This window comes from Sorex fumeus, unplaced genomic scaffold (assembly GCF_029834395.1).
Source record: "Sorex fumeus unplaced genomic scaffold, SorFum_2.1 ptg000008l, whole genome shotgun sequence".
NCBI lineage: Eukaryota > Metazoa > Chordata > Mammalia > Eulipotyphla > Soricidae > Sorex > Sorex fumeus.
Window position 1 is genome coordinate 50,654,704 of NW_026606065.1, and position 14,165 is coordinate 50,668,868.

The following is a 14,165-nucleotide window of genomic DNA, read 5'->3' on the forward strand; positions in this document are numbered from 1 at the left end:
TCAGTTTGCAGTAAAGTCGAACAATTGTGCTGATTTAAATAGCATAGAAGAGCCAATTTTATGACTCAAGTGGTAGAACACATGTCTTATATGAGTTCCTGGGTTAGATCCCAAATACTACATTTATCTCCCTTTCCTCATCACCAGAGATGGCCTGTGGGCACAAGCCCTGCTGGACTCAGGTACTGCTAGAAGGCTACCTCCATATTTTTCTTATTAAATCTCACATAATTATTCAATATTATTCCATTTAGGTAATAGTTATTTTTAAGTTACTATTTCATGAAGTTTTTGAAGTGGATTTTCTTCTTCTTGTTTTGGGGCCACACTCATCAGTTAGTACTGAGGGCTTCCTCCTGGTCCTATGCTCAGGGTTCACTCCTGACAGGGACCAGAGTCATTTATGGTACTAGGGTTAGATGCTGGGCAGGCTGTGTGCAAGGCAAGCACCCTAACTGCTATTCTATCAAAATTTTTGAGTTTTTTATTAATTTCTTTTGTATTTTTTTGAGTTTTTGATAGCAATTATAGCAACACTTATAAGCAACACGACAAGCAATTATAGCAACACATTTCACCTGAAATGGTTTGTGTGTGTGTGTGTGTGTGTGTGTGTGTGTGTGTGTGTGTGTGTTTTAATATTTCAAAGTTATCCTTAGGATGGATTTCTAGATGTACAATTTCTGGGCCAAGGAATAATAATTTTTATGTTCTTGTCATATATCACCACTTACTCTCTGAAAGACTTGTACTATTTTGCATTTGCTTTTGATCATCTTTTTAACCTTTCTGCCTTCAGTAAGGCACTGTTTACAAATGAAAGGGGCTGCTACATATTTGAATCTGTAGTTTTAACACCTCTGTTTGATTCAGTTTCTTCTGAAGCAGATAAAATAAGTTCTGTTAATTCTCTGCCTTCTTAATTCTGTTAAAATGTTACTAAATAGGACTGGAGATTTTTATTTTCCTTTATTTATGAAAGGTTCTGTGGTATTTAATGTGGCCATTTCTGCAACTTTATTTAAGGCATTTTGTTTTAAAGTTAGAAAAATTAACTGTAGTTTAAAGAATCATGAAGAAACTTGCTATCATTAGAGAATAGAGAAATTCAGTGTTTATGTACTGTTAATTCCCTTTTCAAATTTTGGTAACTTCTTGATTGTAAAATTTAAGTTTTTGAGAGCTGGAAGCATTTTCATATTGGTAAACTCTAAAGTTCTCTTTCTCTCTTTCTCTTTCTCTCTTTTCTGTCTCTTTCATTTAACAGACAGTAGATAAAATGTTAAGGTACAATTTTAAGTCTTTTTTTTTGTGGCTTTTTTTGGGTTACACCCGGCAGTACAAAAAAACGGGAGTTACTCCTAGCTTTCCACTCAGGAATTACTCCTGGCAGTACTTAGGGGACCATATGGGATGTTGGGAATCAAACCCAGGTTGGCCCTGTGCAAGGCAGACGCCCTACCTGCTGTGCTATCATTCCAGTCCAAATTTTTTTTTTTTAAGGTTACCCAATGTTGGCAAAAAATAATCTTTTGAAATTAATTTAACTATGGATTTTCCCCTTTTTACAAATAACAATTTCTATAAGCTGTGTATTTGCATATATGTACATAGTAGAACTCAGAAATAAATAATTTTATGGAAGAATGTTTAATGCTCCAAAAATATTACTGAGCTTATAGTAACCTCTCCAGGATTAATATGAAACTCAGCTTATCTTTCTAATTTTACGTATGTAGTTGTAGAAATCATACATAAACCTAGACTTATCTCATTTTAGAAAATCAAATCCAATCCAGCTTCTACAATTCTGTCTTTAAAAGGCAAGTGATTTTATAGATGTGAATACTTTCTATGTATGTGTTATGTATAGATACATATATCTGATCACAGTAACTTTTGTAATTTTTATGTTTACCTTTTATTTCTTTCATCTATACTAAATGAATTTAACTTAACATTTATTTTGTTATTGTAGCAAGACTAAAGTGAGTATTAAATCCTGATGACCTTGTTAAAATTGTGATGATTGATTTAAAAATTAGTTTTAGTTTCTTAATAGTAAAGATATATATTTTTAATCAGCGTATAGTTTAAGTTTAAATACGTGTAACATTAAAATGTTTATAAGGTAATTTAATATTTGAGCTGAACTTACTGATTATCTATTTGAGATTGTTAGTAATTGCCTAATAATTCTTTAAGTATAAGAAATGGAATTAATGCTATGTAAAGTCTATGGTTCTGTGTTTGGAGTGCTGAGTTAGTTAGGTGATTGTTTGGGGCTAGCGTTTGGGAATTGGGAGAAAAGTGAAATGACCAAAACAGTTAAAAATAAATTTCCATGTTTTGAGTTTGAATTACTTTTATTCATTGTGGTGTTTTCATTTTGTGAGCTTTCCTATGCACATCCACGATATTTCTCCTCAGGCCCCTTTGTATTTCCTGGCCCTATTTTTATGAACCATCGAGAACAGGCTCTAGCCAGACTCAGATCCCATCCAGCACAGCTAAAGCATAAACGGGACAAGCACAAAGGTATTTGGTCTTACTTATCAACTAGGCGGGGTGCTTTCCCAACCTTTTACCCTCGTTTGAATTTTGTATCTGGGAATATTCACGAATCTAATTCTTCTACTACTTTGCTTCTATCATTTATTATCATAACCTGAGGAGAAAGAACATGCTGAAAGTGATACTATTGTAAATGACTCAATCTTATTTCACTCTTTATTGCTTATTTTATTTTTATTGTTGATGTTAATAAAGAAGACATTTTGCATTATATATTTCCCATTTCTTTTCATATTCATAAACTTAAGGGAAGGTGGAAAAATCATGATGTTTCTGTTTTTTATCTTTTTATTCTTTGCTCTTCGGGATCTGCTACCTGTCATTTTACATCTTTTTTTAATTTCTGTTTGCTTTATAAAATTAACAAAAATTACTAAATTTTGTATCTACCAATATAGTTTATATCACTGAATAATATATGTTGGAAGTGTCACTAGTATGTATATGTATATATATACACATACATATAGTAAACAGTATTTTATATAGTGTATATACAGTGATGTGTTGACCATTATACTTTCTCATTTTAACTTTATTTGTTTTAATATTATTTGCAGTACACAATAATATATAATTATTTGATAGTGAGAGCTAAGTGAAGGATAAATATGAACAAAGATCTAGTACATCTACCTTGTCCTCAGAAACCATGAGTTCTAAAGATATCTATCAGTGATTAGAATCTGTATTTTTTGAGATCCAGATTTTGATTTAAATAAAAATATTCTTAGAGCAGTCATATTTTCTTTGAGACTACAGATTATGAATCAATTACAATCAAGAAAGAATCTAAGGCAGTAAATTCTAAATGAATAAAATTTCTAAATTTTATTTCTAAATCTCAAATTTCTAAATCCTTGAATTCTTATATGTATATAGAGGTCCTTTACCAGTAAAATTTTGATGTTTTTCTCATGAATAGCAAAAGATAAACTCACAAAACAGAATGAGTTTTTTCCTTAAATTTTCATATAGAAAAATCTAGTGTTTGTGTCTCAATTTTCTTTTTGCTAAGAAAAAAATATGATAAATTTATGTTAAAATTTGACACACTATATATAATAGTCAACATTTTAAATTTATCTCTCTTAATCTCTCAGTTTGTTTGCCACTCAGAAAAAAAACAGAAACAAAGCAGACATTATAGTACCCACACTTCCCTATTTACAGAAATCAAATTTGAGAGTTTTTAATTTAATGTGATTTATCATTAAAATTTGATTGTCCATTTTTAAAATTAAACCAAGCCTCTGGGAAAGAATCAAGGAAATAGACGTTACTGTAAATATTTAATGCCTAAGAAAGACAGCCATGTAAGGTAATACAGGTTCATGATTCTATTTTAAAATAGAATCTTATTGAAACGACATCACTGTGATTTAAAATATATATATTTATATATGTAGTATTTTTACATTTGTTTCTCTTGTCATAATTGAACCAAGGTGAATGTCTACAGTCACAAATTCTTTTTATAATAGACCTGAGGTGTTTGTTACTTCACCTGAGTTAGAATAAAATTCACCATATATGTACTGTGTGTGTTGTTTTCTTTAAAAAGCATAATTCTGTGTTGAATATCTGTAGTAAATAAAGCTTTTAAGAATTTAAAAAAAATTTATTGTCCACTGAATGTTATGAAAATGCCATAAATATTTAAATCTAATGGATATAAATTGGGGTAATATATATTTATATTGCTTAAAATCACAGATATAGGCTTTCCCAGTTTCTTTTCCCTCACAATTAAATAAAACCAGAGTTTTCTCAATACATTACTGAGTTTAAATATGCACATTTTATGAAACAGTGTAATAATTTTTCAGTGCTATATAAATATGGACAGACATTTTTAATTTTTCAGATTATTAAAATAAAATCTAATGAAGACTAATGTTACCGATTTAAGAATGACCTTTCACAGTGTCACATTGATTGGTCATAGAAATTGCTCAATAATAACTACCCTTTAAACCTATCTGCTAGAGGTTATTTTATAATGCTTTTTATAGAATAATAGCCAACTCTTTGGAAGTACTGGCTTTGTACTATTTCAGTGTAGGACCAGTCTTTTAAATAATTTTTAAAAAAATTTTGTAATGTAAAATAGCTTCTTTCTTACCTAACCTAATGAACTTTAAGTGTACATAAATTTTTGATACCCTATCCTATATTTTAAAGCAACTTATTATTTCTTATAAATCTACAGTTCTTTTTTTTTTTTTACCTCCTTTGTGCTCCCTGTCATTTAATAATTTCACCATTCAATGCTTTTATACTCTTGCTGTGAAGTCTTCTTTTAAGTATTTTTCTACATCCTGTCTGTATTTCAGTTTATCCATTGAGAAATATATCCATCAGTATTTTCTGGCTTACATTTTATTATGTTGAGGATGGTAATAGTAAAATTGTTCTAGACTGGCTTTTATGGGGGTGTGTAGAAGGTAAGAACTCGATTTATTGGTAGCGGGAGTGAGTTCTAAAATGGGAAGATGGAGAGCTGACAGATTAAAGAGAATTGAGAAAAGTTTATGGAGTCTGTTTATCATACTAGAGGCAAAAAAACTGAATTAATGACAATAACATTTAACTCACATAACATATGGTAATTTATTTTTAGAAGATATCAATAGAAGATATGTCAGTGAGATCTGAATTAGCATTAGTTTCAGTTATCCAGTACGTTTACGTAAAAACAGATTTCTATGTAGTATACCCAGTTAGGAACATTTGAATTGTTCTGGAGATAGTCTGGCTATTATATCTTGAAGTGACATATTTGAAGAGACAATCCAAGAGCACACTAGTAAACATTCATATTTTATACCTTTTTTGATTTAGAAGTGGCGTGATATATTTTTTTTATATCTAAGTGGTATGAAAATATTATAGTCTTTGGAATTAGACAGTTTTAATACTAAATTTCTCATTGAAATGAAATTTTTATGGTCATTCATAAAATATTTTTTAATTAAGGAAATCTTTGTTTTCTTTATTCTAAAACGAAGAATGCTAATTTCTAGCTGATTAAGGTTGCTGTATATGTACATATATACATACTTATATATATGTATTTAAACACTTATGAATATATGTATATAAAACAAATGATAGCTATTTGGTGGTAGTAAACAGTAGCTTTTTTTTTTTTTGATGAAACTCCAGATATGCTGTACTGTTATTTTGAACTGGTTAATTAAGCCCTGAAGTCTTAGTTTTTTTAGCTGAAAATGCAGTGTTTTGGATAATAAAACAGTAACATGTGTCATTGTATTATTTATATTGATAGGAGAAAGTAAAATAGTGAATATTGATTGGGGATTTTCATGTATTATTTCCCTAAAACCTCACAAAAACCTTGTGAGATAATATGTACTATTATTGCTGTCTTATAGCTGGGAAAGCTAAGACTTAAAGGGAGTCTAATGTCCAGTTGTCATATAATTAGCAAGTGGTTAGAACCAAGATTCTAATCAGTTTCTTAAGACTTCAATCCACAAAAGCACTTATCTATTATTTAAACTTTTAGTGATTAAAACAATGCAAGTGCTCCAGTAGTTGTAGTTGCAGTTGCAACTGTTTCTTCTGTTTTATGATTTTGTTTGAAGTAGTCATTGTATCCTGGGATACACATGACTATAAGATTACCCAAACTGTAACAAATTTAAATACAAATTGAATGATACTAAATATCTTTTAAGTATGCAAATTGTTATAAATAGTGTAGTATACAAATATTCTTTAGGCATGTGTCTCCCAAAACATTAAGTATATGTGCAGTCTGTTATTAATAAATTGTGTATTATGCAAGAATATTTCAAACATTTATACCAAAACATTAAATATAGTTTCAGTGTCACATTTTATATATATATATATGTGTGTGTGTTTATGTATATATTTACATATCTACATATACTCACTATAGGAGAAATATAGAAATGCTCATTCCTAAATTGATGTTCGAGTACATTTAGACAACTTTTTCCTACATATCTCAGATTAATTTTATTACTGCTCAAGAACACTAGTGAATAAGTTTGCTGATTTCAATTGGTGGTTCTTGAATCGCTAGAAAACTTATGACTATTTACCAAATGCCTTTTACACTTGATAAACTTTTTAAACTAATTCATTAGAATTGTACTTGATTAATTAAATTGATATCAAATACCTAATGCATGTATATCTATTTCAATAGATATAGATATATATGTGTTAGAACTCTTCCATGGCTACTGAACTTTATTCCTTTTTTTTGTTTTTTTTACTTGTAATAATTTTATCTTTTTAAAAATATTACAGATGGGGTTGTTTAGATGAACTTGAAGGGGTGTTTTTATTATAATTTTTACCTTTTCTTTTAACAATAGCTACTACTCTCTTAATCACTATGATTTGAACAAATTACTAGGCTTTTTTTTTTTTTTTAATTTTCTTCCCTGATGCTATGTCTCTTTTGTGGGCTTTGTATCTGTAATTAATTCCTGATTCAGTGGAAAGGGCAAAATGCTAAATTCAAAGGGATAGTTTCTGATTAGTCTTAAATATATTTAAATATATTTAAATAAAGTGGAATGGTGCTTAACAGTATTGAATTTAGCTAAGTTTGACAGAAGCATGTGAGCACAATTTGGTCACTACATTAATAAGATTTGGTTTTAATAATTAGCTTTTTTTAGTAACTGAGATAATGTATCTCAATGTAAATCTAAATATAAAATATTTATCTGTCATCTTATTTGCATAGCTTTGGGAAGATGATTCTTTTTTATGTTTATAGTTACATTTATACTTTATCATTCCACTGCCTTTCTAGGATGAGGAGTCTTTGAACTAAGAATATTCCATTTTGTATAAAGTAAAACTAAATAAGATTTTTGTTGAGCCCATCCATTCTTACAGATTTAATTTGGCAAACCCACATGAGATAATTTAGCAGAAGAGGAATTGTTCTTTATCCTATTACAGTAAAACCTCTCGCTAATTCAGAATTTATACTTCAGATGCAGTACTTGTGATCTTTTTGAGTAAAAAATTCAAAATAATTTCTTCCTCTGAATTTTCAGGGTCATACTTATAAGGGGAAACCTGTCTAAAATCACTAGCTTTTCAAACCAAGGGCTCAAGAAATGAAGGATTCCTTCAGCGTGCCTTCAACCTCTGGGTCCAGCAATTAATTCTTGTATGTTAAAGGACTTTTATGTTTATGGTACATTTTTATGTAATATAGGCCTATTTGAATTATAATGTAGGTAATCATATTTTGTTGTAGCATTTAATTAAAACTGTCTGCTTGAAAGTAATAAAAATCAACTTTTACTTAAGTGTTCTGTGATTAAGACTTATCAGTAAGTCATAATGGGCCAGTCCATCCTGTGTTATTCCGAATTAGTGAGGTTTTACTGTCCTGTTGTTATAAAGAGGTCAAGCTTTTCTAAATGATGGCCATTTAATTATGGAAAGAGAGGTTATGATTGAGTTCAATTTGTGTTATGTGAATGTTACTATAGACTAGACATACTAGATCAAAGATATTATGTAGAATAAGTGATTTGATATGTTTAGCAATCCCAACAATGAAAATACAGAATTTAAAATATTTGTATATTCAGATATTGTGCAGTAGATATACTTGTTTAGATTTGCTACATTAAAAGAGTGGCTTAGACTAGTTGACTTTTTCGAAATTCCTTCTAGATTTACATTTATTCCATGTGCAAGGAATTTGAATCCTGATATACAGAGATGATATTTTGGTGATAAATCATGTTAGATTAGGAAGTATAAGCTGTCTCCACTATGCACACATTCCAAAATTAAATTTGAATATTGTCTAATGTGCCTTTCATGATTAGAATGTCAGAGTGTTTAAAGTCAGTTGTAAAAACCAGGGAAGTACAAAATGAACTGGGATGAATAAAAAGAATAAATGAAAATGGAACGAAGATTCCATTGTGGATAGTGGTTGAGACCCCCAAAAAAACTTAAAGCAGAATGACTAAAGGGTAAGGTGGAACAGTAAAAAAAAATGAGAGTAGGCTATTTTTAGACTGCAGTTTACTTTAACATTTGATCTTTACAAATTTTTTTTAATTTATTTGAGTTTGGCAGTACTAATGAATAGAGTACCTTTCCTAAAATGTGTTTGGAAAAGTCTAAGCCATTGAGAATCAACTAGGATTTCTTTCCTCTTTTTTTTTAAATGACTAGAACTAACAATATCACTAAGTTTTATATAATTGTTAAATGACTTTGCATGCAGTTATTTTTATGCAAACTAAAATTTCCTATGTAAACCATTACATTTAGAATTTTGTCATGTCTATAACTAATGACCCATCTGTATTACATATTCATTGGCTTAGTAGGTTTTATCAGTAACCAGATCTTATTTGTTTTATTTAGTGATGTATACAAACAAAAGTATATAGTGTATCTTCTCAAAATTGCTTCTTTGCAGGTAGATTCTTGGATCTATCATTTCTAACAGCTGCAGATTCTTCTTGCTTGTTCCTTTTAACATTTTTCTCTTATTCTTCCATAGTAAACTGATTAAACAATTTTTTTTTGAAGATGAATATGGCTTAATTGCAACTTGTAACACTTACAGATGGAAGTGGTGAAAGAGGAGAAAAGGATGCAAGCAAAATCACAACATACCCTCCCGGCTCTGTGCGATTTGACTGTGAACTCCGTGCAGTACAAGTCAGCTGTGGATTTCACCATTCAGGTAGCAGCTGGAAATTTAGGGTATAACTGCATTTTTACAATTGTGTTAAATAACTTCTCTAGTTTTTGCAAATGTTACATATTAACTGTGTTTAAAAACTTAGTGATTTAAAAAAGTAAAATTTCGTAAAATTCCTGAAGATGAAATAATTTCTAAAATAGATTTGAACTGTAAAATTCTCTGACTTCTGTAACCCGGTCCCTTATTTATTAAGGGTTAGAGGAAAGGGCATCAATAAATATCTCAAATTTTCTTAAAAATTTAGAAAATAAAATTTTTAGTGAATCCTTGACCTTTGTTTGGATTTTGTTTAGGTTATACTATTCAGCTTTTATAAAAATGAAAATGAAATTTTCTTGATACTGAGTATATTTTCTTATTGATAAGTCTCTGAAAAGCATAAAATTCTGATATTTTATTGATGTTAATTGATATATATGTGCAGAGCTCAAATCTATGTCTTATGTCTGTAATTAAGATAAGTGAGCAGTATTTCTGTATAGTTACTTATAAGGAGATACCTGTTGTTAAGACTTTACAGCCAGCTTGAACCAATGTTTTTTCTAAAATGTTATATTACTAAATAGTAAAGTAAGTAAAGTAAAGTAAAGGCCCTCCCGTTGATCATCAATTTGCTCGAGCGGGCCCAGTAACGTCTCCATTGGAGACTTTGTTGTTACTGTGTTTGGCATATCGAATACTCTCGGTAGCTTGCCGGGCTCTCCGAGAGGGGCGGAGGAATTGAACTCGGGTCGGCCATGTTGGCTGCTCGTAAGGCGAACGCCCTACCCGCTGTGCTATCACACAGCGGGTAGGGCATTTGCCTTGCACGCAGCCAACATGGCCGACCCGAGTTCGATTCCTCGTAAGGCGAACGCCCTACCCGCTGTGCTATCGCACAGCGGGTAGGGCGTTTGCCTTGCACGCAGCCAACATGGCCGACCCGAGTTCGATTCCTCCGCCCCTCTCGGAGAGCCCGGCAAGCCACCAAGAGTATTCGATATGCCAGACACAGTAACAACAAAGTCTCCAATGGAGACGTTACTGGGCCCGCTCGAGCAAATCGATGATCAACGGGAGGGCCTTTACTTTACTTTACTTTATTACTAAATAGCACAAGAATTTTAACTTAAAATTGTAGGATCTATATGTTTCAAAACAGATTATAGAACTAAAAACGTCCTTTTCAGTTAGTGGAAAATCTTCAGCTGCCTAATAAATGTTTCTGTGAATTTTAAGTGCTAAATATTATATTGCTTTTAGTGTAGTTTTGTATGAAAAATAAAGTTGTGCTTTTGTTCCAGTGGTTTTAATGGAAAATGGAGATGTTTACACATTTGGATATGGCCAGCATGGGCAGCTAGGTCACGGAGATGTCAATTCTAGGTAATCTTTTTTTTTGTTTGAAGATACTGTTTAGTTTTCTTCTTTTATTCACCATTTTAATTTTTCTTTTCAGTTATATTTGTATACTTGAAAACAATGTGGTCCCTGAATGATTGATGGTGTAAGTGCTTTGGGGATGGATGATTTTGTAGTTTCAGGAAAAAAACAGGATTTACATTACATACATTTAACATAAACTTCACAAAAGTCCTGTTATATTATAATCGATATTATTTCTGGGAATGATGTTTTTAACAGTAGAAGAGAATAGAAGAGAAAGCAACTAAAAAGTAAAAGACCAGAGCTGGAGAAATTATACAAGGGTCAAGGACTTCCCTTGTAAGGAGATTTTTTTAATTGGAAAAGCATATGTTGAGAAGTCAGAATTACAAGCTGGCAGGGCTTCTATCTCTGTGCTCAAGGGCCTGCCCTGGCTCTGCTCAGTGGACCTTTTGTGACGCTCATAGGATCATATATGGTGCCTAGGGTTGAACTGGTGTCAGTAGCACTCAAGGCAAATCTGATTTGCAAAGATGTGTACTCCTAATTGCACATAATTGGTGCTCCCTTAGTAACTGTTTCACATTCCTTTTCCAGTTTATATCATGACTCACAAGATTATCACCAGCTGAACTGCAGTACAGCAGTCATGGTGCAAATAAAATAAACCTTCTTCTTTGTCTTGAGTCTTTGCTGGGAAAGACGGCAAAAAAGTTGTTAACTTGATTTCCACACAAATTTCATGCCCTGTTCAGTTTCTACATTTGTGGGTTTGTTGTTGTTGTTGGTTGGCCTGGGGTCCATTCAGACTGAGCTCAATGCTTACATCCAGGCTTTGCCGTATGGGCGAGATACTCTTGGTAGCTTGCCGGGCTCTCCAAGGGGGCGGAGGAATTGAACTCGGGTCGGCCCCGTAGGCTGCATGCAAGGCAAATGCCCTACCCGCTGTGCTATCACTCCAGCCCTAAGAATAAAATAAAAAAAAATAAAATCCAAAAATAATTGGGTCAGCTGACAAAGAGATGGACACTGAAGTGGTCAGGAGTCAAGGATCATTGTGTACGCACATTATTTTGTTTTGGGAACCTTAACTGACAGTGCTCCAGGGCTACTCCGAGCCTCACATTTGGAAACATCTCCTGATAGTATTCGGGGCACCATGTGATATGAGGATCAAGACCCCAAGGTAGCAGTAGACTTTCAAAAAATGTTTTAAACTGTACAGCAAAAGAGATCTTACAGGAATTAAGATAACAATCCCATAATCTTAAATATTACCAACTCTGATTCAAATCTCCATCACCACATATGTCCCTCAGCACCTGCAGGAGTGATCCCGGAACACAGCCAGGAGTAAGCCCTGAGCACCACTAAGTGTGACCCTAGAACCAAAAGACAGAAGAGAAAAGCCAGAAATAAAACTCAGTGGTCTGCCAGGAACAAACCTTGAGCAAAGTACTTGAGCACTCTCGTGCTCAGACCAGAACTTTGGTTGGCATATTTAAGATATATTTTTAATAATCTGTACAAAGTTACATACCTTTTCCATAAATATAAATGGAAGGCAAGCATTTAGCACCTAAATAAATATTTAATGGATATTTTTATTTGTTGTGTCTTTTCTATTCCTTATTGTTTTTTGTTTTTTTATTCAGTTTGGATTTTATGAAACTGACTTTTATATATATATATATATTTATTATTATTATTATATATTTTTTTTTAACCAGGGGATGTCCCACTCTTGTTCAAGCATTGCCAGGTCCCAGCACACAAGTCACTGCAGGCAGCAACCACACGGCTGTGCTTTTAATGGATGGACAAGTCTTCACGTTTGGAAGTTTTTCTGTAAGAAAATTAATAATAATAGTAATGACTGCATTATGCCATTACCTTATAATTTGTCTATATTACCTAACATAGGTGTATATCTATGAAATAATTTTTCTGGTTTCAATGAAATTCTTTTATTATTTCATACTTTGTCTCTTCCACATAACAAACACACACACAAAAAAACCCTAAATGACATTATTTTCAAATAATTTTCTTTTCTAAGGTAGTATCAGAATTTATTAAATTTACATTCTGTTAGAAATGGCCATCTTTGTTCCAGGTTAGTTTTTCAGTAGCGCTGATTAAGTTATTTGAATGTTGATTTCCCCTCCCCCCAAAAAAAGGAGAAAGTTGATTTCCCAGCTAGGTTTGAAGATTCATTTTTAACAAAGAATTACATGTACTTTAGAATTTAAAAAAATTCTAGTTTAACTAGATTTATTTTAAAATATAGTTTTCTTTATTCTCTCCCCCTTCTATGTCTCTCTGTCAGTTTACTTGTCTTTTTAGCTCTTCTCTTTTTGTGCCCAAACTTGAAATGGGTGAAAATTCTCTAAGAATTTTGTGTTGTTTGTGCATAGTAGAGATCAAGGAAAAGTTTCATAAGACGGTCCTAATAGTATATATCATCTCTAACATGGGTAACTATTGAGAAAAATAACTTGTACTCTCTAGCCTAAGTCTTTGAGATCTAATTTGCAACTAACTCTTGATGTTTAAAAAGGTAAATGTGAACTAAAAATATCTCTTTTTTGGAAATGTTACTGAACATGCAGAAAAGTTATTTACAATAAGAATATACGGGGCAGTCATATAGTCTTGAAAGAGATTTAACTGTTGTTGACATTTTCATCTCTGTATCATTTGCATTACATTGACACTTGCAAATTCTCCTTCTTTTGTGCACCATGTGTAAGTATGTGTGAAACATTTCCACCCTTGGCTCTTTTAAGAATAGTGGGAAGAAATGGGAGGCAACTCCGAGGGCACTTGTAAGCTCTAGGAGTGGGTACCCGGCCTTGTTCCTCATATCCTATGGTGCCCTGAATACTATCAAGAGGGGTTTCCAAATGTGAGGCTCGGAGAAGCTCTGGAGCACTGCCAATTATGGTTCCCAAAACAAAACAAAATAATGTGCGTACACAATGATCCTTGACTCCTAACCACTTCAGTGTCCATCTCTTTGTCATCTGACCCAATTATTTTTGGAATTTTTTTATATTATTTTTAGGGCTGGAGTGATAGCACAGTGGGTAGGGCTTGCCTTGCATGCAGCCTACGGGGCTTGACCCGAGTTTGATTCCCTCTGCCCCTCTTGGAGAGCCTGGCAAGCCACCGAGAGTATCTCGCCCACACTGCAAAACCTGGCAAGCTCCCCGTGACATTTTTGATATGCCAAACACAGTAACAAGTCTCACAAAGGAGACGTTACTGGGCCCGCTCGAGCAAATCGATGAACAGCAGGAGGACAGTGACCATGCAGTGCTACAATTCACAATCTTTGATTACATTTAATATTCAAACACCAATCCCACCACCATTACACTTTTCCATCACCATATTTTGGATGTTTCCATCCTGAAGAACAACCCCTGCCCCAAAGCAGAACTGAAGTAATTTATTTTGTATTATT

At 32.5% G+C, this 14,165-nt stretch overlaps 1 protein-coding gene across 3 annotated transcripts in view; it reads left to right on the forward strand.

Moving 5' to 3' along the window:
- The window catches only part of MYCBP2 (MYC binding protein 2), a 225,675-nt gene that overhangs the window by 56,643 nt on the left and 154,867 nt on the right, over positions 1-14,165 (forward strand). Inside the window, exons 18-21 of one of the 3 annotated variants that reach the window (XM_056109890.1) lie at positions 2,431-2,538; positions 9,191-9,310; positions 10,615-10,696; positions 12,427-12,544. In XM_056109890.1, the coding sequence (XP_055965865.1) occupies positions 2,431-2,538; positions 9,191-9,310; positions 10,615-10,696; positions 12,427-12,544 (428 nt within the window). Of the gene's footprint in view, positions 1-2,430; positions 2,539-9,190; positions 9,311-10,614; positions 10,697-12,426; positions 12,545-14,165 lie in introns of those variants that run through there. The other 2 variants (XM_056109889.1, XM_056109888.1) reach the window with 2 other exon arrangements.